The 24,408-nt window shown below is 37.2% G+C and overlaps 1 protein-coding gene across 1 annotated transcript in view; it reads right to left on the bottom strand.

Moving 5' to 3' along the window:
* Window positions 1-24,204, bottom strand: part of LOC126272739 (elongation factor Ts, mitochondrial) — a 70,564-nt gene extending 46,360 nt beyond the window's left edge. The window contains exons 1-2 of the mRNA XM_049975797.1: window positions 23,894-24,204; window positions 659-907 (exon numbers count right to left, since the gene is read on the bottom strand). Of these exons, the coding sequence (XP_049831754.1) occupies window positions 659-907; window positions 23,894-24,070 (426 nt within the window). The 5' untranslated portion in view covers window positions 24,071-24,204. The remainder of the gene's footprint in view (window positions 1-658; window positions 908-23,893) is intronic.
* Window positions 24,205-24,408: the final 204 nt, after the last annotated feature.

Genomic DNA, 24,408 nt, shown 5'->3' with positions numbered 1-24,408 from the left:
TTTTGTAAACCAAATCTTCTGGTTTCTAACTTTAAAAACAGAAGAAAAGTGGTTTGGGAAAATTAAGTAGTTTCATGAATATAATCAAGTAACACCTTTTCTGCTAAGTCAAACAGTTTTTGATTTACGGATATTTCAAGATTTCCAAATGTGATAAATATCATTCAATTTTGGAAACTTAAAAATTAATTACTCAAACATGAAAGATTCATTTTTGGGTTGGGATTTTTCATGCAAACAACCACTACTATTAATGTACAAAACAAACAAAAGAAAAAATTGATATGTCAGAAATCAGACCATTCGACTGACCAGTTAATTAAATGTGCTAATGTTATACAAAGGAAACACCATTTATACAAGAAACCTGACAAATAGTGGGTCTAGTATTGAAGGCAGGAGAGCACTACTGTAGTTCGGAATCGGACAAAAAGTCAAGGCGAGAGAGCAAATAGTGCAACATTTGTGACTGTGGCTCAATGACATATAGAAACTGATAAAAATTAATTTTGCTAACCTAAGATGATCTGAAACTCAAAGAATATTCAACCATAAAGAAAAAGGAAACACAACCACATGGAACATGATTAAAAAGTCAATACCACATTCTCATAAACCTACAAAAAAATCAAATGTCAATAAAATTAATGTAATTTACCTTGGTCACTTGTTGGATAGTAGATTGTTTATTTGTAAAATCTAGACACGTTCTCACAGCTAACTCGGCCAAAGACACAAAATTTTTGTTTCTTGCTACGAAATCTGTCTCACAATTAAGTTCCACCATAGCAGCATTTCTTCCATCAACAGTAAGGGCAACAAGCCCTTGTAAAGTTGGTCTTCCTTCCAGTTTTGTTGCTTTTGACCAACCTAATGCTTGAGCTTGGGCTTTCAGCCACTTTTCTGCCTGAAAAATGCATCAATATATGAGACTTATGAAGAAAATTCTTCCAAATCGGTCAGTGGACAACTATGTACAAAATATGAAGTGAGTGGGATTTATCTGACTGACTGTAATATATTTAAACAAACTCTGTCATGAGAGGCATATGAGAAACTCTTCACACGGAATAGGAAAAACTTCAAAGTGTGTATTTCTTTTTGAACCACAGTTGTTAGAATAATATTTTTAAGCTTTTACTCCTCTCTTTCACCTCCCGACAAAAAAGCTTTTGACTCAAGAAGCACAAAATCTGCTTTAGCTGTGCGTTCAAGCTGGACATGTTCAGTAATTACAGTTCCACCAAATAAGAAGAAGATTCTTTATCTTTGGGAATGTAACTGTCCCACTGACACATTTGTAATTGTTTATTGTTCAAAATGTCATAAACTGAAATGTAATAAACACTTAATTGCATGATTCTTGTTGTGAAACAATATTCACTAGAGGGAATCATGCAATCAGGCTACAAAATTTGACATATGCAAAAGTAACTGCAACAAGTGGCGAGAGTATACCTCTAAAACAGACAAAGTGCGTAGACTTAATAAGAAAAATAACCCTATCCACATGATAGTGACTTAATTTGGAAGTTGGATAGTACTTCATCTTCAGGAGCCAGATTTTCGGCACTGCTGATATGCACACATAAAAATCCAAGTTGCTATTCTAGCTTTAGGAAGTAATAGTAGTAGTGGGAGGGTGCGTAGCATATATTTTACAGCAGAAACAGGAACTTGGGAGTAGGGGTACTTGTTTGAGAATGTCATATGTTTTGACTAAGATGTTATGAAGATTAGCTGGGCAACGGAAGGCGACAGTCAGAGTTGTGAGGAGAATATCAAGGAGGGAAGTTCTCATTTCAGGGCTCGGCAAGAGAATGTCACAGCCTAGGTGAAGGAATTGGTGGTGTAGTAGTACATTTGATGTGGATGCATATGGTGTAGTGAAAGCAGCATTTGATGTGGAAGGGATGCCAGGTATCGAAATGCTGGTTGGTTTTATGTGCACAGAGGTTTACATGTGGGGCTTCAGTGAGGGAGACTAATTTTTTTGTAGGTCGGGCCATCAACGATGAAGCAGTTATGGGTCAGAATGACGATGCCTAACGTGAAAAGAATCAAAAGTTGTAGGAAGACTTTCAGGTGGCTGTTAGGGGAGACAGTGTTCTAGATCTGAGAGGCCTTGCATATGTGAGATATTGGTATAAAGTGAGATTGCATCAATAACGAGGAGGGAGGTTCCATGTGGAAGAGGTGAGAGAATGAATTTGACGTTCCAGGAATTGGTTGGTATATTTTATGTAGAATGGGAGGTTCTGTTTGCTGGTCAACCAGCACTGAGGAGGTGCCCTAGAAATATCACTTCACCATCCAGTCCAAACTCACATTCAACAGAGTGAGCACTGAATCCTGCCTCCTGAAGGTAAGTGATATGCAGCAAATTTCTCTGTTATTATTTTAGTTTTCCCAATTTTCATATTGAAACAATAATATGGAAGTTAAAAGGCAAATGAAAAATTTACATACTGTGATACCTTTGAACAGTGGGATGCAAATGGTCATTAATCTGTGCTATGGTATCTACTAATGCACGGACACATCATCTTTTAAAGTGCAAATAAGACTTTTCTGTACAGCAGTTGCCTCAGAATGCACACTGACTGTTGGAATACAGCAGAAGATTCTATGGGAGAAAATGCAAAGAACGTTCATAAGGATGATTGCAGCATGCAATAAAATGTCAACAAGAATTTACCTCCCACTCTGAAAAAACAATGGTATGATAACAGTACAGAAAGGATAGATTGCTACTCACCAACTAGAGGAGAGCAATATGGAAAGTATGGACAGCTTCTCACCAAACAGAAGAGATGTTGAACTGCAGAGAGGCACAATGAAAATGAGTACAGTATAATTTCACTTTCACATTCCTGGAATTAACATTTTCTCACCATATACTTCATTTTTTATCACTGCCGTCAAATTTACTAGGTTCACAATCTTAATTTGCACCTATTTTAGTGTTAACACATCTATAATTTTCCCATGATTTACACTTTATGAATCATTGTTCATAGACAAAAAACTGGCATAAATAACATAAAATGATGCATGCACTGCATCAGTCTTAAAGTATTTACAAATGTTACATGTTAACTTTCTTGACACCAGTGTGCACTACTCAGCAGATCTGAATCAGTAAAAGTTGGAACAATTCACGATTTGTCTCCTGGCACTGCTAACCTCAACTCGGCATGGTGGCTGATGGGAGTAGCTGTATTGATAGAAGTCGGAAGAAGATGAGACTTCAGAGGAACATTCACCTGTTCCATGTCGCTACCAACTTCATTTTTTAGTTCTGTGTGCTACATAATAAGTGGTATCCTTATGTCATTGTAGCCATATTGTTTCAGCATTAACTTTGACCTGTGATTATGATCGTATGCAAGGACATCCATTTTCCAGTATTTGTAATTTGATAATGTATGGTAGTTTCCTTTATGATTTGTATACGAACTGAACATACTGTCATTTGCTAGACAAGGCTGAAAACATTGGCAGTGCTGACAAAACTGTTCCTATAACAGATGTCAGGCAATCTCAATCAACGTAGCGGCTCTCATCAACTACTGCACTAAGAGTTTATTGTGAATAGCATGTTCATAGCCTTGTGTTAAGTGACTGAAGTGTTAGGTTAGTTGTTCCTTTCAAATTGTTTTTTCTTTCTGTCATAGTTTTAAAATGAAAAATACAAATGTTACCAAAAGAGATAGAAAAACCCTTTCTAAGGAAGACAAGGTAAAAATTCTCAAAGAGCTGAAGCTCATTGTGGAACACGTGTTGCATTAGTACAAAGTATAGGAATACCTGTCTTTCTGCTGAGCACCGTTTTGAAAAACAGAGATTCTATTTTGGAAAGTGCAAGCAACAGTGGGCCAAATTCCAAAAACCAGAAATACTCCAGTTGTTTAAAATATATGGAGCCAGAAGAAGTTACAAAGAACTGGTTTCAGGCAGCACCTACTTCAAACACTCCAGTGAATGGTGTGATATTGCACAAAAGATGCTAAAAATTGCCAATGTGCTTGGGATCAAGGACAGGTGGCCTGATAGATTTAAGAAATAATACATGGTTGCATACTTAAATGTATGCATCAAAAAACTGTTAGTCAAGAGCAATGTGGTAGGTTATAGGACCTTATGAAGAAACATAAAACAAAGAATATTTTCAACATTGAGGAAACAGGTCCCTTTTTCAGCATCCTGCCAAACAAAACACTTTCCTTCAATGGTGAAAATTGTGAAGGAAGCAAACACAGTAAAGTTCACCTGGCTGTCATTTAGGCACAAACGTAGAAGGTTCCGAAAAAATTTAAACGTTCGTGACTAGCAAATAAAAAAACCATGCTGATTTAAAAATATAGATACTCTGCAAACAATCTACAGTGCCAACAATAAAGTGTGGATGACATCAGAAATATCTGAAAAGCAATTATGTTGCCCTGATGCAAGAATGGGAACCGACAACAGGAAAATTCTCTTGTTGGTGGATTATTTCTCTGCACATCCCAAAAATATAAGGTTACGTAATGTGCAATTAGATTTTCTGCCGCCAAACTGTCAAGCAAATTACAGCTCTTGGATTCTGGTATTTTCCATGGCTTCAAAATATACTATAAAAAGGCGATTGTGCAGAAGGCATTAACTGTGATAGAGGTACCCAGCCTGCTTTATAAAGTATCAATTTTAGATGTTTTGCATTACATTGCCAAGGCATGGACAGAGATTAAGGAGGCCACAAAATATCCAACTGCTTTCAAAAAGTGGGATTCATTTAAGCCGATGAACGAAACGGAGCTTACAAAACAGACCTTAGTATCTATGATGACACTGAAAAACTAGTTACTTCAACATGGGGATAGCTGCATGGAAAGTGTGTCTGTTGATGATGAGATTGACTTTCATACAGAAGAAAACACTGACAGTGCAGAAAGTGACAGTGATAAAACAAGCTACATTTTTTGGATTTTTCTATTAAAAAGTAGTAACTACTGTACGCATTTGTTCACATCATATTCATGTAAGACCATCCAAATTAAACATCAGTATAATAAATAAAAATAGCTTAATAATGTTTCATAAAATGTTTGCTTAAAAAGCTGAAGTGTAGTATGGTATCCTCCCTGTCATCTTAGCTGTGGATACAGACAGATCTGCATTGTAGCCCCGGCAACTAGGTTGATTGGAAGGTGACAGTTTGGTTGCCAGTTGACCACACCAGTGAGTGTGTAATAAGGGCTGCAGTGACAGATTGATCTGTAGTGCCATTTTTAATGCACTTTACAATATTTGAGACACTTTTCTTTACAAAATCTAAAACAGCTAGATGTACTTCTGGACATCTGCTGACATCACATTTGCAGGAAAGTTACAGCAAAAATTATGCACTTTAGAGAGATCTTTAACACAGTGTACACTTGAACTGCACTTTTTGTAGCCTGCAAGTATAAATAGAGAACTGCCAAATACGCCACCTTAGCTTTGCAAACAAGTAAATCAACATGGCGGCTGCTTTGTTTGCGTTATTTTTAGTGCAATTTGCTGTGCTAATTTATCGGTAAATGTGATGTCAACTGCTAAACATAGGACGCAATTAAGATAACCTTTGTTATATAGTAAAAATATGTATGTATATCATACAAATCTATGAAAATGCAAGGGGGTAGTACATGTAATCTTTACAGCTTAAAAAGTTATTTCCCACATTTTACATTTTCCCACATTTTATACCATTTTTTCCAAGTCTCTTGAAAGGTGTGAAGCAGAGTTTCACCATACTAGAAATATTTTAAGCTATCTGGACATAGTCTTCTTTCAGAAATAGAAGTCTCACAACGTCACACAGCAACAACTGACACATACATAGCCACTGTCTCCAGGTGCTAAGCCCCAACTGCCTTAGCAACTGGAAACATTGGCCATGTGTTTGTGAGTTGTTGTTCTGTGAATGTGGGGCAGTTCTACTTCTCATGAATGATTTTATCTGAAAGTTGATATGTTTCTAGTATTGTTTTTCACTGTGCTTGTCTATGACCCCACCTCTTCTGTGAGGTGGATAGCAATCTATCCTTTCCACATTATTGTTATTTCATTCCTGTTTGAATTGTATGATAATACTGACAAAGTCACAATGACAATGAAAAAATGGATACTATACAATTATTGAACAGAATTGTTGGTCAGTCAGTACTTGCGTGATGTGAACATGCAGCACTGCCGAGAGAGAGAGAGACATAACATTACACACAATATATTCGGGCAGCTCACTCAGACCTTTTCATCCTGGGGTCTGTGTGACCTGCTCTTATTTTTTGACTTTCCAAACTTATCTGTCTCTCCTCCTTGAGGAAGGAACCATTAGTTCCAAAAGATAGGACCGAGTGTATTCTTTTACATGTGACTATCAGCAGCTCATCTCCTGAAAGTAAGCTCTGGTCAGCAATTGCTTGTCTCATAATTTTATAGTTTTCTTGTATGAATTTTCCTTTTGATAAAAACAACCCTAGACACAGGTGTATTATGGGCACTTGAATAGAATGATTTTACAGAGACTTTTACACAAAAGTTCTCATTTATTATGGTCAGAAAAAATATAGACAAGGGATAAAAAAACAGTTGTGATTGTCATGTTACTCTTTGATACAGTATGGTATGAAAAGCCTTTGATGGCACACTTTTTGGAATGTGATGTTTTCTATACTGTCCACATTTCTGTGGTCAGCATTAGTTGCAGTTTTGCCCAGATTATATTTAACATTTTGCTTTAAATTTGCATGTCACCACAAATATATTTGGCAGTCATGTTTACTACTGTGAACTACACTACAGATCTGTTTCTAACTGCAATCAAAATTTTCTGTTTCAGATGAAATTTCAATTCAATGAGTGAAAAGTGAAGCAAAATATATAGACACACTTTCCCATGTTGCCTGATGCACAACTTCTCTTAACTGCCTTGACCTCATTGCTTTTACGTTGCCTCCTTTCCAAGTTTTCCTTGGCCTTTCATGTTTCCTGTGGTTTGAAGGTATCCATAGCGTCATGTTCTTAGGTAACCTGGATTCATCCATCTTTTGGACGTGATATAGCACATTAATTGTTTCTGTTCAATGTCAATTGTTACTTATACTTCTACCACCCTTTGTAACTGAACCTCTGCATTATACATCTTCTCTTATCAAATGACTATCCATATCAGAGGCCATCAACTTCCTCCTCTTATTGTCTGAAGCTCTCCCATGTCTGCTACTCCAAAGGATTCCATTTAAACAAGAGGTCAATTTTATAGCCTGAGTTATTCATACTATAATTTCTTGGTCATCTTTACCTGTATTACCTAGTAATGTGTAAGTACAGCAAGCTGTAGTTTTCTCTGTCTTTAGTTTGTAATGGGACACCCTTCTCTTGCATTACTTTTCCTCAACAGTAGTTGTTGATGCCAGTACTATTCTTCTAATTTTGGACAGGTCAATAGTATCTCAGCTGCTTTTCTGAAAACTTCTATATAATTTTATGCACAGTATGTTATACTTCAAGCTAAAATTTATGAAAAGGAATTACTTTATTTTGGATGTTATAATCGATCGGTACTCGTTCTGAATGTACAGTTAATTTTTTTTTTTTTTTTGGAAACATCTGAAATTATGAATTATTTGGCACACTTAAAATTTCTATTACCAATTACACAATCTAGTACTGTTTATTATGTTCATTTTTGGGTTCTTTTATGAAGTAATATTCGAAACTAATAGAAATTCATTTGTCAAGAAAACTTGTAAACCCTTTGGAATATTGTTACTTCCGATAAGTGAGACAGTGATAAGCATGCCTATGATGTGATCAGAAGTATTTTTGTATTTTGTGTAAACAATGTAAATTGGCTTTCTTAATGTGAAAAATCAAGAGACTGTATTATGTACTAAAATGTGACAAAATATATTAATGTAACAACAAAAATTCTGCAACAACAATCTTCAAATTTATTTAGATCAATTCAAGCATGAGGACCTAAAACATGCGAATTTCAGCTTCAAGAATCAGACCTCTATACAAGAAGAACTGGAGTGATCTCTACATGAAACGGATGAAAGGATAAGTAAACTAGAAAGTTTACTGTAATCTTTGCTACTCTCAAATCTTCACAAAAGACTGGTGTGGACAACTGCTGCAACTAGAAAGGAGGGTGGTAGATTGCAAGTTGGATGATGCACCATCTGGAAGATATTTTGTTTTCTGGGTGTTATTTTCTAAGCCCCATATTTTATACTACTACTTCAGTTTTTATGCCATATATTCTAATTCATCTTTTGCTTTGGAAATCATGGTTGCCTGCAAATTGCAGTGTATACAACAAGTTTCACTCATATCTATCCCTTTTTTGCTGTACTTCCTTTTCAGTGAGCTTTTGATACTATATTTTCAACATGGTAAGAGATGCACACGAGCCTTGATGCAAACCCCTGTTGACAGGAAACCTTTTATTACCAAGTTTTATTCTTGATCTTGAACCATTATACAAACTTTGGAAAGCCCTTATTAGAGTGTAACTTATATTTGCAATCTGTAGTATTTTCCAGAGCCTTTGTATAGGTACAGTATCACACGTCTTATGGAAGTCTACAAACATAAGATGGGGTTCTTTTGCTGGTGCTTAATTTTTTCTCTATTACCTGCTTCAAACAAAACACATAGTTGGTGAAGGCCAACCAACTCTGAATCCTGGTTGCTCTTCTTTATCCTATCTTTGTATTCTGACTCCACTAGATCTCTGAGAATCCTTTCATATAAATGGCTCATTGTACTTATCACTGAAATGCATTTACATTTGTGTGCAAAACTTTAAAGACAAACATAACTTTCACGTGATGTGTCACTGCCAGATAATACAGTTCGATGAAACTGGGACCATACATAGAAAAAATGGCTTACTAAACAAACAGAAATGAAACTTTTATTCAAAGACAAATTACAATGACAATATAGTGGAGACATTGAGTTGCAGATACACACAACAAAAAGACTCTCTTGATTAAAGCTTTGGACCATTGGCCTTTGTTAATAATACACACACACACAAACTTGTGTGTGTGTGTGTGTGTGGGGGGGGGGGGGGGGGGGGGCATGTATGCGTATCTATTGTTCACAAAGGCCAACGGCCAAAAGGTTTGATTGTGAGAGTTGTGCCTATCTGCAACTCAGAATCTCCACCATATGGCGTGTAGCAACTTTCCTTCTCATAATACTGTTACATTTCACCCTGGATTTTCCATTGTTTGACAAATTACATTGAAGTCATTGTGATTTATGATGGTCCCCAGGACATTAAAAAAGGTACGACACAGTTCTTAATAGGATGTGTGATCACCAAAGATGGCAATGCATGCTCTGCAACATGCTTCCATACTAGCCTCAAGGCAGGAGAGGAGTTCTTGTGATACAGTGTTCCATTCCTCTACCAATGCAGTTGACAACTGCTCAATGGTCGTAGGTGCATGTGGACATGCTGCAATACGTCTTCCCAACACATCCCATACAGGCTTGATGGCATTTAAGTCAGGGGAATGGGTGGGCCAGACCATTTACTGAACAACTTCTTGTTCCAAGAGCTCTTCCACCTGTTCTGTTTGATGTGGCCACACACTGTAATCCATGAAAATTATGTTAGAGGCAAATGTATCACTGGAAAGGCACGCATAGGGAAGGAGTACAATGTTACAATAATGCTGATTGGTAATGTTCAAAGATTTCGAGGTTTGTAAGCCCACGCATTTCTATGCCTCCCTTCTAGAATGATCGAGTTTGACAATGTTTCTGCCACTTGCTGTATGAAGCAGTGCATTTTATATTCCTTATTTGTCTTTTAGCACCTGATTGCTTGTCTCCTCATTCTCTTTGATTGCATATAGTTTCTTTTATCCTCTAGAGCCCTAAAGGTAGGTCTGAAGTCTGATTTGGTTGAAACCCAGTGCACAAATGATACGGACAAAATTAAGTAAAAAATACAGAAAAAAAATTCCTTTCATTTTCATACACAGTTTACAGTGGTATCATATGCGATACCTGCTGTCTATGTTGAAACAAAGTGATACATATAACCTTCACAACAAAATTGTTCTTAACACATAAGATAATGCTGTTTTAGTGACAGAAACTCAACACAAGTTCAAATTAACTTCTTGTGAAAAAGAGAAAAACAATATCTCTCAGTTGTGAAGCATAAGAAAACTTTACATGTGCTGCACTGCCCCTACAAATCCCTAATCTGCATTTAGACATATTTTTCTGTTCATTATCTGAGGCGGGTGCTTAGCATTTAACACCCTGAATTCAGCAGATGGTAAGGTCCTTGGTGGACCACCACCACCACCACCACCAGTGCTTGAGATTGAGTTTTGCACATATTCTGGAACTCCATAGAAAATTAGACTTTGGTGTACATCAAACTTTAAAGGTTGATACTGCATTATGTTCTGCCACCTTATAAATTTATTATTTTACATTGCTTGCCTTCATTCTAGCCAAGCTGCTGCAACAGGAAAATCTGTGAAATAATGGTTCACCTGAACCATCCACTAATTGTATATTCCTTTCATTGAGTATTTTTCCACTACCATCGATCTGGGATATCTACACCACCTATATATGTCAAACAATGGGACATCCAGGATGGAATGTAACAATATTCTGAGAAGGAAAGTTGCTACTCACCATATAGTGGAGATGCTGAGTCACAGATAGGCACAACAAAAAAATTTTCGCACTTAAAGCTTTCACCTAATGGCCTTTGTCAACAATAGATACACACACTCATGCAAACGCAACTCACACACGACTGCAGTCTCAGACAACTGAAACCACACTGCCATGTGGTGTGGCATTGCAGTGCGGCTTCAGTTTCCTGAGACTGCAGTAGTGTGTGTGAGTTGCATTTGCATGAGTGTGTGTATCTGCGACTCAGCGTCTCCACCTATATATGTGTTATATGTAACTGCATTTGATCTAGAAGTCTGTACATAAATCTTACCTTTCTTTGACCAATAGTGAATTTGGACACTAGGATGAACAACAAAAGCACAAGAAGCAACATAAATCGGTTTATTATCAAAGCATTTGATTACATTTTCATTAGCCCTCACAATATGATCACAAGAATCTCAACCCTCCATTTTCAAATCTAAATCTCCCCTTAAGCTCACAGATTTTAAAAGATGACTAGCCACAATATCCCCACTGCTAAGATTGACCCCTGAGTTAGAACAGTGTTCCTCAACCACGTCATTACACAATGCTGTGTTGCACACATATATTAGGTGTGTTGTAAGGTTTTTAATGTCTTCTCATCTTCCACAGATAAAATATTTAGAACATAAGATAAAAAATGTATTGTATGTACTTCATGTGCATGCTTTTTTTGCATCTACGAAAAACATAACATGTGGGGGTTTTGGGGTGTCACGAAAGTTTGAAACATACTTTAGCGCGCCTCAAAGGAAAAAATAGTTGAAAACTGCTGAGTTACGATACTGTCTAGTGTGGGAATATATGTGAAGTACCTGCCAATGCTCATAAGTGATCTAGTGGCAAGGAACCTGAAAGTTTCAGTACAACATGCCCACCAATATCTACGTTGTGTACATCATAAAGTCAAGAGGTCTACTGTTGGATGTAGTTTTTCAAGCCAACTCAGTGAGGTCTGTCCCTGACAAACTACCTCATTCTTACTGGCTTGTAGAAGATATCATCTTCTCATCTGTACATACATGAGTTGGTTAGGGTCGATTCTAACATGCAATTCTTAGTCTGTCAAGGAGTTTCATACCTTTCAATAACTTTCACTTCATTTGGTTTTCTCTAACACAGTAATGTCATCAACCAATTTCAGGTTATTTCTTTACAGGTACAGCCAATCCCTGCTAACTGCATCTGCTATCAATGGATAATATGTTCATCTTTTCCAACAGTCTCAATTTCGGGAATCTCAGTAATGCAATTAACATAATGACTCCCCCCCCCCCACAAATTTTCTTAATTCTGCTCCATTACAATCCATTGATTTCCCTGTTAGCTTAACATGCTTTACATTCATAAAATAAGTCATATCATCAAACAATGTCTGGTCAATATATTGCATGAAAAATATAAATTGTGACTTCACAGATGGAATGTCAGATGATTTAGTTCCTTGTGCTTCAGCATTAAGCCTGGAAAGAAAAGTAAAATATAACAAAGCTTTGACAATTATATCTTAAATATAAAACAGAAGTCTGCTTCTAGAAACTGCTTACTCTGTCTTGTGTATATATTTTGCACACCTGTCTTGGATTTCACTCAAAAGCACCTGGCCAGCCTCTGAATCAAGACGACATTTGGAAACTACTGACACAATTCTGCAGAGTACAGACCAAGAAGACATTTTTGCCACCAGGTGGATTTACAAAATGTACAGTGGCGCGAAGGTGCATCAACCACTGCACATTTATTATACCTTGATATCTGATGGCTGTGAACAAACATTTTTTAAAACATATATTTTTATACTAATGGTCATGATATTACAGTGATAAAAAGGTTATAAAAAATATTTGTTAAATTTGGGAGCTTTTCGTGGCACCACACACTGTCAAAAGCTACAATCACAACAACTGTGCGATATAACAAGTAACATAAAATTAAAATATACAGTAGCAATACAAGCATATGCCATCAATTTAAATACAGGCAGTAAGACAGGGGAAGGAGAATACAAAATTTTCGTTAAAATTAGGGCAGTCGGTCTGTCACACCCAAATCTGGTATCGGAAAGTATGCAATATGCAGTACTGCGCTTACCTGAATTAGAACAACAATTTTCTCCTAACCAGTTTTTTAACGTACCATAGGAAGTATTTTAATATACACGAAAATGAGACACTGGGGATTTCACATCATGTCCATATAACCAAGAAATATTATTTGGTACCACCTACTGCCAAATGTTGAAATCATGGCGTGTTGTGACACTTCACAAAAGTTATAATCTCAATGCAAAAAATACATAGTTCAATTGTACATATAAAACTATACATTAAAAAATTGGGGGAGGGGAGGGGGGTGGGGGGAGGAGGAGACCAATATTTTATAAAACCACAGACAAAATCAGTCTTGAGAAATTACACATAATTCTTAGAACACTAAGACATGTTACTTGGTGCTACCTCCCCCCCCCCCCCCCCCCCCCTCCCCAAATTACTATTGTCTATGTCTTACATTATATGGTTTTATACTTTGAGTTTAAGTTCTGTGAAACAGCACAAGATGCTATGATTTTAATGTTTGACAGTACATGGAACCAAATAATATTTCTTAGTTATATGGACATGACAAGTGATCCCCCACAACTGATTTTTGTTTAGACTAAAATACTTCACGTTTCATTAAAATAATAATAATAATAATAATAATAATAATAATAATAATAATAGATGTGCTATTTGATGTAAGTGCAGTAGCACACACTGGATACTTAATGGTACCGAATTTGAGTCTGACAGACAAACTGTCCTAGTTTTAATGAAATTATCTTGTTTTTCTGCCTCTGTCTCGCACCTGTATAGTGGAATATATTTGTACTACTATCTTACACTATAATTTTATGTTGCTTGCACAGCAGTTGTGATTGTAGCTTTTGACGATGTATGGTGCCACAAAAAGCTCCGAAATTTAACAAATATTTTGTGTGACCTTTTATCACTGTAATATCATTACCACTTTTATAAATAAAATATTTCTCTTAAAAAATTAAGTAAGCTCACAGCCCTCAGACACATGGTATAATAAATGCATGGTTCTTGATGCGCCTTCACGCCACCAAACATTCTGTAATGCCATCTGGTGGCAAAGATGTCTTCTTGGTCTGCACTCTGCAGAATAATTTCAGTAGTCTGCGAAAGTCAGTAGTCTGGAAATACTGTATCTACGTATAGAAATCATTAATGGGTAGAAGTATTACAGTTTGTGCTCAGTGTTTTTAATCGTAGTGGAACGCTATTGCCATGTATTGCTATTATTCTTCTTTTTGTAGATATTTGATGATGGATAAATTCCAACATGCATCATATGAGCAATACGTCATTCCTTGCTTGATGTTTGACTTTTAACTTGCCAATCTCCTGCATGACTTTATGTCACATTTATATCTTTTTTTGACAGACTTGTGTTTCCACTGCATTAATCCACCACAGTTTCTTACTTTGACTTCTACTATCTGTGCTAACATCTTCCTTTGCCACATTTTGAATACTACTTGTCATGTTTTGATGCACTGCATATGCAGATTTATCTGTTCCATCATGCTTCAGATTGTATCTCTGCCGATAGGAGTTGTTGTTGTTGTGGTCTGCAGTCCGGAGGAGTATTCATATGCTTTCAGGCCCCAGACTGTCTACATTGCAATGCTGATTCGTAATTTCTTCAATTTCTTTCTGTGTTTTATGCCTCCCTGCTTCTGATTATTGTAATGAAATGCTATTTTAGCTACTGGTAATTAATCAGTTTCATATTCCATGAGTCATTTTGTGTGATAAATCGCAATATCACACAACTAGTCTTTTATATTCACATCACAAATTAATCTGTAAATACTGCCAAAAGGTGAGCATTTTTAATAGACCTACAGATGTGAGTTAGTAATTCCAACCCACAGCCTTTTACACATTACTATAATAGAATTCTAATACGGAATACGAGGAGGATAAGATCAGAAATGTTAGTTGAAGCATTCTGCACTGACATGAGGAGGCTGTAAATGGGTAATGGTCTGAGCCACTTGTAACACCTCTATACACTAAAATATCATTATCCTGCATGCTAATGATCTGTTTTGTTACTATGCAGTTAACGACAGATTTAAGACTGTTTAAATATACCTAAACCAAAAATGATAAACATGTGACAAATGCAGTCAGTCAAGAAAATACCACTCATGCAAGGTAAGTGCGTCATATTTTCAGCACATACATGTACAGAGGTTACGAGCTTGTCCTTCCATTGATCGATTCCTACCTTGACACAATGATGTATTGCTGATATCTGCCTTATACTGTGATCAGCAGAGCAGCATGTGGCCAGTTTTGTTACATTAATCAGAGAAAACAAATTAATACTCTAGCAGGATATGTAGGTGAATGATACCAGCTGACGTGCTCATAGAAAAAAGTTGAAGTGTCTAGGTTAGTTAAACACTGGCATGAAGCAAACATAGACAACTATAAACAAACTGTCATAACTTTTCTTACAATAACCATGAAAGGTTAAGCAATATCAAGAAGATTTATGTGCAAAAAATACTATTGGGAAAAAAAATCATATGCATTACTTGATGTCTCGGCAATGATAAAACTTGGCTTTGACATCAGACAACTGCACACACTTTTGAATCAAGAAATTACCTAAAAACAGAAGGTTGATGAATAATTTTGTAATGTGTGTGATACAGACAGATGACTCAGTGCACCTTAGATGCAACCTGTTTTTCTGAGCTGTTTTTCTGAGGAATACTGCATGTGTATTTAAGGGTGTCAGAACTATCATCAGTCTTTTCAAATTTCCATATCATTCACACAGACATAAATGTGGTACAAAAACTGAGTAAAATCTGAGTTTCTTTGTGAAATGTGAGGGACGGACCCACTTACACCAAAAGTTCGTTAAAATTTACATGTCTGGTAATATCAGTCAAAGCACTGGTGTTCTGTGGTACATAGGACAGCAATGCATCTCTTTTGCAGAGGCCATGGGAGGACAGCTTCAGGTAAACAATGAGAGGTGAAAAAGAAGCAATATTATTTCCAGCAGCAAAACTGAACCTATTCAATATTCTTTACAGGTTATATTGAATCAAGACAGAGTTCCCTAAGTTGCTGCACTCACTATCACAGCCGCTTATCTTTTTCTTTTTTGAAATGAAGGTTGTGGCAACACTGCTCTGCCCAAGGTCTGTATTTGGAAGTTGTCAATACTAGTTGTGACTTGGCAAAATTACAGTTATTATTTTGTGTAGTTTAGTTTTTTGCAGGTCCTTTGGATCATATTTGTGACAGTTCACTAATGTGTCAATAGGTTTACAAATAATACATTTTCTTAAAGAAAACACTGATACATGTTGTCCATTTACATAACTGGATTTATACTTAAAAAAAAAAAGTTATCGGCAACATTTCATAGATGTAATCCAACCACATGCATACTATCTACCCAGAAATTCATCAAAAGAGTAAGGAGAACTCTCAAACACAAATGACTATAAATGGTTTTTAAAACTTTCATTATCTGCCATCACCTCTAATTTACAAGGGAGGTGGTGAAATACTTTTATGGTTGCATATTTTCCTCCTTTCTGTGCAAAAGTAAGCAAGCAATGCTGTTTCTCTAAGTCATCAGTCTTCTGACTGGTTTGACACAACCCACCATGAATTTCTCTCCTGTGCCAGCCTTTTCACCTTGGAGTAGCACTTGCAAACTACATCCTCATTTATCTGCTGGATGTATTTCGGTCTCTGTCTTCTCCCACAGTTTTTTCTATATACAACCCTTTTTGGTACCATGGAAGTTATTCCCCGATGTCTTAACACATGTCCTATCAGCCTGTCCCTTTTTCTTGTCCATTTCTTCCCTATATTCCTTTCCTCACTATGCAGAGAACCTCTTCATTCCTTAACTAATCAGTACAGCTAATTTTTAACATTCTTCTGGAGCACCACATCTCAAATGCTTTAATTTTATCCTGTTCCAGTTTTCTAACAGCCCATGTTTCACTGCCATACTATGTTGTGCTCCAAATATACATTTTCAGAGATTTCTTTTTCAAATTAGGACCTTTGTTTGATACTAGTAGACTTCTCTTGGTCAGAAATGCCCTTTTTGCCTGTAATATTTGCTTTTTATGTCACCCTTGCTCTTTCCATCATGCGATATTTTGCTGCCTAGATAGCAGGATTTGTTGACGTCGTCTTGCAGTTCTCATTTCTGCTACTTCTCATTACTTACATCTTTCTTCAGTCTCCTCTCAATTCATTTTCTGTATCCATTAGAATGTTCATTCCCTTCAACAGACTAATTCTTCTTCACTTTCACAGATGATAGCAATGTCATAAGTGAACCTTATCATTGGTATATTTTTCGCCCTGAATTTTAATCTTGCACTTCTATTTTCCTTTTATTTCCATCACTGTTTCTTCGATGTATGGAATCAACAATAGGGGCGAAAGATTATTTCCCTGTCTTACACCCTTTTTAATCAGTACCCTTCATTCTTGGTTTCCCACTCTTATTGTTCCCTCTTGCTCCTTGTACATATTATATGTTACCTGTCCTTCCCTATAGCTTACTCCTACTTTATGTCTAAAAACAGAGATGATGTGACTTACCAAACAAAAGCTCTGGCAGGTCGATAGACACACAAACATACACACAAAATTCAAGCTTTCGCAACCAGCGGTTGCTTCTTCAGGAAAGAGGGAAGGAGAGGGAAAGACGAAAGGATGTGGGTTTTAAGGGAGAGTGTAAGGAGTCATTCCAATCCCGGGAGCGGAAAGACTTACCTTAGGTGGAAAAAAGGACTGTCTGCTTGTGTTTGTGTTTGTGCGGATGGATATGTGTGTGTGTGTGTGTGCGCGCGCGATTGTATACCTGTCCTTATATTTTTCCCATGTGGAATGTTTCCCTCTATTTTACTCCTACTTTATTTAGATTTTAAACATCTTGCACCACTTTACACTGTCAGTCAATTTTCCTGGTTGACTAATGCTATGATCACGTCATGATTTTTCATCAGTCTTGCTTCTGTTATAAAGTGCAAAGCCAGAATTGCCAGCCTGATGCCTTTATTTTTCCTAAGTATAGCTGACTGTCATGTAACTGACCCTGAATTTTCTTTTCTGTTCTGCTGTTTATTATTCTTATCAGCAACTTGGATGCATAAGCTGTTAAGCTGATTGTGCGATAGTTCTTGCACTTGTCAGCTCTTGCAATCTTCAAAAGATTGTGGTGATACTTTTCTGAAAGTCTGAAGGGGGGTATCACCAGTGTCATACATTCTACACCCCAACATGAATAGTTGTTTTGTTGCCACTTCCCCCCCCCCCCCCCCCAATGATTTTAGAATTCCAATGAAATGTTAACTATCCCTTTTGCCTAGTTTGATCTTAAGCCCTCCAAAGTTCTTTTATGTTCTGACCCTAATACTGTATCCCCTACCCATTCTCTATGGACTCTTCTTTCTTTGCCTGCCACACCATCAGACAATTCCTCCCCATCATAGAGGCATTCAACGTACTCTTTTCATCTATCCGCTCTCTCCTCTGCATTTAAAAGTGGAATTTCCACTGCACTCTTAATGTTACCACCCTGGCTTTTAATTTCACTGATTTTGTCTTTCCTCTATGCTGAGTCAGTCCTTCTGACAACAAATTCTTTTTCGATTTCTTCACATTTTTCATGCAGTTATTTCACCTTAACTTCCCTGAACTTCCTAATTATTTCATTGCTCAACTGAAGTATTTATTCTGTTACCCATGGTTCCCTCACAGTTATCTCCCTTGTACCTATACTTTTCTTTCCAACTTCTGTGATTGTCCTTTTTAGAGATATCCATTCCTCTGCAACTGAACTGCAAACTGAGATATTCATTACCATAGTATCGACAGACTCAAAGAACTTCCAGCATCTCTCTTCATTCCTTAGTATTTCCATATTCCACTTCTTTGCTCTTTGTTCCTTCCTGAGACTAGTCTCTTACACTGTAGCCTACTCTTCATCATTACCAAGTTGTGGGCTAAGTTTACACATCTGTTCTTGGGTATGCTTCACAATCCAATATCTGATTTTGGAATCTCTACCTGACCATGATGTATGTAATCTAACTGAAATCTTCAAGTATCTCCACCTTTTCCAAGTATAACCCCTCCTCTTGTGGTTCTTGAACAGAGTAGGTCCTATACACTATTACTAGCTGAAACTTATTGCAGAACTCAATTAGCCTGCCTCCTCTCTCATTCCTACTACCAAACTCATATTCTCCCACAATTCTTTCTTCTATACCTTCCCCTACAACTGCATTCCAATCCCCCCACGACTATTAGGTTTCCATCTCCCTCTGTGTACTAAATTACCCATTCAGAAGCCTTGTATACTTTCTCTCTCTCTCTCTTCATCTTCTGCTTATGATGTCTGCACACTACTGCTGATGGTGTAGTGTCTGCTGTCAATTCTGATGAGACAACCCTATCCCTGAACTGTTCACTGCAACTCACTCTCTGATAATACCCTCCTATTCATAACAAATCCTACTCCTGTACACATGTTTCTGCTGCTGCTGATATTACTCTATACTCATCTGAGCAGAAATCCTTGTCCTCTTTCCATTTCACGTCACTGACTTCCACTATATCTAGATTGAACTCTTGCATTTTCCTTGTCAGATTTTCTTGCTTCCCTACCATATTTAAACTTCAGACATTCCACTCCCTGAGTCATAGAATGTTATCCTTTCATTGGTTATTTGATCCTTTTTTCATGGTCACCTCTTCTTTGGCAGTCCCCTCTAATAACAGCTGAACAGTTCAAAGAAAACTTGAATCTCATTACAAATAAGTACCCCACTCATACAGTTATAATTGGTGGAAACTTCAATCAACCCTCGATTTGTTGGCGAACATACATGTTCAAAGCTGGTGGTAGACAGAAACATCTTCCGAAATGGTACTAAATGCTTTCTCTAAGAATTACTTTGAACAATTAGTTCATGAGCCCGCACGAACTGTAAGTGGTTGCAAAAACACACTTCACCTCTTAGCCACAAATAACCCTGAACTAATAGAGAGTGTTATGATGGATACATGGATTAGTGAACAGAAGGTCATTGCAGCGAGGCTCAAAACCATATCAACCAAAACTACTAAAAGTAAACACAAAATATATCTATTTAAAATAGCAGATAAAAATTCGATTGATGCCTTCCTGAGAGAGAGTCTCCATTCCTTCCAAGCTAATTTGGCCTATGTAAGTGTAGACCAGATACGGCTCAAATTCACAGATACAGTATCAACAGCAATAGACAGATTCATACTGTGTAAGTTAATAAGAGACGGGACTGATCCACCATGGTACAGAAAATACGCCAGAACACTGATGCAGAAGCTACGAAAAAGCATGCCAAATTCAGAAGAACGCAAAACCCCCAAGACTGGTTGAGTTTTACAGAAAATTGAAGTTCAGTGCGGACGTCAATGCGAGATGCTTTTAATAGTTTCCACAATGATACATTGCCTCAAAATATGGTAGAAAACCCAAAGAGATTCTGGTCATATGTATAGTACACCAGTGGCAAAAAACAGTCAATACCGCCAATGCGCGACTGCAATGGAAATGTTACTGATGATGGTGCCACTAAAGTGGAGTAACTAAATACAGTTTTCTGTAATTCCTTCACGAAAGAAGACAAAGTAAATATTCCAGAATTTGAAACCAGAACAGCTGTTAGCAAGAGTGACATAAAAGTGGATATATTAGGTGTTGCGAAACAATTCAAATCACTTAAGAAAGTCAAGTCTCTCAGTCCAGATGGTATACCAATCAGGTTCCTTTCAGAGTACGCAGACACAAATGCGCCTTTCTTAGAAATCATATACAACCACTCCCTTGAGTAAAGGTCTGTTCCTAAAGACTGGAAAGTAGCACAGGTCACACCAATATTCAAGAAAGGAAATAGAAGTAACCCATTGAATTACAGACCCATATCACTGACCTCAATTTGAAGTAGATTTTGGAGCACATACTATACTCGAACATTATGAATCACCCTGAAGAAAATGACTTATTGATACATAACCAACACGGAATCAGAAAATATCATTCTTGTGCAACAATGCTAGCTCTTTATTCTTATGAAGTAATGAGTGCTATCGACAAGGGATCTCAGATTGATTCCATATTCCTAGATTTCCAGAAGGCTTTTGCTACCATTCCTGACAAGCGACTATTAATCAAATTGTGTTCATATGTTGTATTGTCTGTTGTGTGACTGGATTCATGATTACCTCTCAGAGAGGTCATAGTTCGGAGTGATAGATGGTAAATCATCGAGTAGAACAGAAGAAATATCGGGCATTCCGCAAGGTAGTGTCATAGGCCCTCTGCTGTTCCTGATTTACACAGATGATCTCGATGATAATCTGAATAGATGACCTCTGTGATAGTCTGAGCAGCCCCCTTAGATTGTTTGCAGATGATGCTGTAATTTAGTGTCTAGTAAAATCATCAGATGATCAATTCCAATTACAAAATGATATAGAGAGAATTTCTATATGGTGTGAAAAGTGGCAAATGGCACTAAACAAAGAAAAGTGCAAGGTCATCCACATGGGTACTAAAAGAAATCCGATAAATTTTGGGCATATGATAAATCGCACAAATCTAAGGGATTACAATTACGAGCAACTTAATTTGACCACATAGACAATATTGTGGGGAAAGTGAAACAAAGACTGCGCTTTGTTGGCAGAACACTCAGAAGATGCGACAAACCCACAAAAGAGACAGCCTACATTACACTTGTCTGTCCTCTACTGGAGTATTGCTGCGTGGTGTGGGGTCCTTGCCAGGTGGGATTGGAGGAGGACATCGAAAAAGTGCAAAGAAGGGCAGCCCGTTTCGTGTTATCGCGCAATAGGGGCGAGTGTGTCACTGATATGATACGCGAGTTGGGGTGGCTGTCACTGAAACAAATGCTGTCACTGAAACAAATGCGTTTTTTTTTTTTTTTTCCCCACAGCGAGATCTATTTACAAAATTTCAATCACCAACTTTCTCCTCCAAGTGTGAAAATATTTTGTTGACACCCATCATAATAAAATATGAGAAATCAGAGCTCAAATGGAAAGATTTAGGTGTTGCTTTTTCCCACACGCCATTCGAGAGTGGAATGGTATAGAGAAGTAGTATGAAAGTGGTTCGATGAACCCTCTCCCACACACTTAAGTGTGAATTGCAGAGTAACCATGTAGATTTAGATGGGGGAATAGTCTGGAATCTTTTGCCAATGGAGAGATTGTCATGACACTTTTCAATTACAGATAACATATCCTGTGGATACGCATTATGTGTCTTTAATGCATTAATTTCAATTGTCTTCTGCATCCTTATATCACTGATCACTGCCAATTTTTCTGCCGTTTTAGGGGCAGTTTCCCACCCCAAGGGCTAGAGAGTGCCCTGAGCCTCTGTCAGCTCTTCCGCCCCCTTTGACAAGGTCGTTGGCAGAATGAAGTTGACTTGTTACGCCCAAAAGTATTCAGTTGATGTCACTAATTTTTATTCAAAATTTATGCAAACTGCAGAGTTTGCAAATGGTACAGAGGAATTTTGATTACTAGTCAAAGATGGGTGCAACCCAAGCACTGGAAAGTGATGGGTATTTTTGTTCCTAATGATATATTTAGGTATGATACTATTGTTTTGATTGTTATTGCAAACATCTTGCAAACTTTTGGACCTGATTTTTCCCTCTACATTATAGATTCCTAGGTCACAATGCAGTGAATCACATAGTCAGTCTGTGGCTCTCTTGTTTTGCACTTACTATTATCTGTTGACATGCCTACTTGTGTTCCTGCTGTTTTTCAAAAAGAATTGCGCAGTGCATATTTATATTTACATGAGCATTTGGCACAATAACTTCCACTCATTGGTGTGAAAAATGTACTCTACCCATTCCCTGATTTGGTAATTAAATCAGCTGTTGACATGCTCTTCTGCATTCCCATGACACTTCACACCAAGTGCTACCAACACTAACTACACAAAGGACATAACTTCAACACTGCCTCTATCCTAGACTGTTTTCTAAAAGTACAGGCCTACCACATAACACAAATGTTTGGTGAAGTCAGTATTGAGATGAGAGAAATATCTATCAATACTGTGACCACAGAAAAAGATATAATGTTGTCGATTGAGACTAGTGGAGAAACTGGCCATGGTTGATATAAAGCTAATGACATTAATTAGATCATAAATTTCAATGCCATACCTGTATTCACTCTAGAGAGGTGCCACCACTCTCGTTTATTGATTAAATAAACAAGCAAAACAATAGCTCAAGACTGTCCCTATAGTTCTGTTATCTGATTTCCAAGAAGACTGTCATATGCATCTACAAAATGTATTACTTAATTTTATGGTTAAAAAGGACTGTTCATTATAAGTTGTCGGCTGGCAGTCGCATAGCAAATATGCCTAAAATGCCGTAAACAAGGCGACTGTAAAGTGACATCAGTGGTAATTTTTACAAACAGGCTAACTTACAGGTCAGTCTGTCATCACAACCAGGTGACTTCACAGGCAATATAATTGAACATTCAAACGCAATCTAACGGCTTGTATCACCGGCTACTGAGTAATAATGAGACGAAATATTTTCCATCATTCTGCAAGTCAGAAAATCAAGAAGTTCTGATCTTTTCTGCAAACGACTCCAAGCAATTTGGGAAAAACAGCATGACAACACAGACAGTAAATGACACAGGGGCAGTCAAATTATTAAACTCAAACGACTTTATTGAAAATGTTAAACCAAGTTACCTGATTTTGATTGCGACTTAGACAATATAGGAAGACGGAATGAAATTACAACTCAGCATTGATATTTGGTTTCACTTATATACCAGGTCTTATTATTCATGTACTACGTTACAAACCTGCGAAGAAGCTACAGACGCAACGCCTACGTTAATATTTACAAACTCCGACAACGACCGAATGACGTCAACCCCACAATTACACTCTATAGAGCTTACATTTTAACCTACGTGTGGGCCGTAATCATGTGGTGCTGCTCAGTAGTTACTAATATACTTACTTCTTCGATGTTGTTGCTATGGAGTTCCAGGGCCTTTTTACAATTGGTGAACGTATAACCTGTTTTTTTCCTCAATTTAGCTAATAAAGTTTTGTTTGTCGAGCTCCAACATGAGTTGCCGGTACTTAACGATCGAGTCATAATATTAAACATCATTTTTAAATCTTTTATTTGCATTGCTCGACAAACCGTCTCATTAAAATGGGCTGAAGAACAATGAGTGCTTAACACACTGTTAAGACTGCAGACGTAAACATTAAATAAACATAAACATGCTCATTGCTCATACTGCCCATACATCCAAAGGTATTATTTTTACGAGCGGGTACATGTAATCTTTGAGAAAATTGTACCCGCGACAAATTGAAAATGTACGCATCACCGACGTAGGGAAGATGCGCTATGTAGTTCAAAAAAGAAGAAGATGTCAACGTAGGTACGATTCTAAGTTTCATTTAGTATATTATGTGTAATTTTTACCTCTTCTTTCCCAGATATTGCTCGATTTCTGATGC

The sequence above is a fragment of the Schistocerca gregaria genome, chromosome 5 (assembly GCF_023897955.1).
Source record: "Schistocerca gregaria isolate iqSchGreg1 chromosome 5, iqSchGreg1.2, whole genome shotgun sequence".
Classification (NCBI taxonomy): domain Eukaryota; kingdom Metazoa; phylum Arthropoda; class Insecta; order Orthoptera; family Acrididae; genus Schistocerca; species Schistocerca gregaria.
Note: the sequence above shows the minus strand (reverse complement) of the source record. Positions and strands in the feature narration are given on the sequence as shown.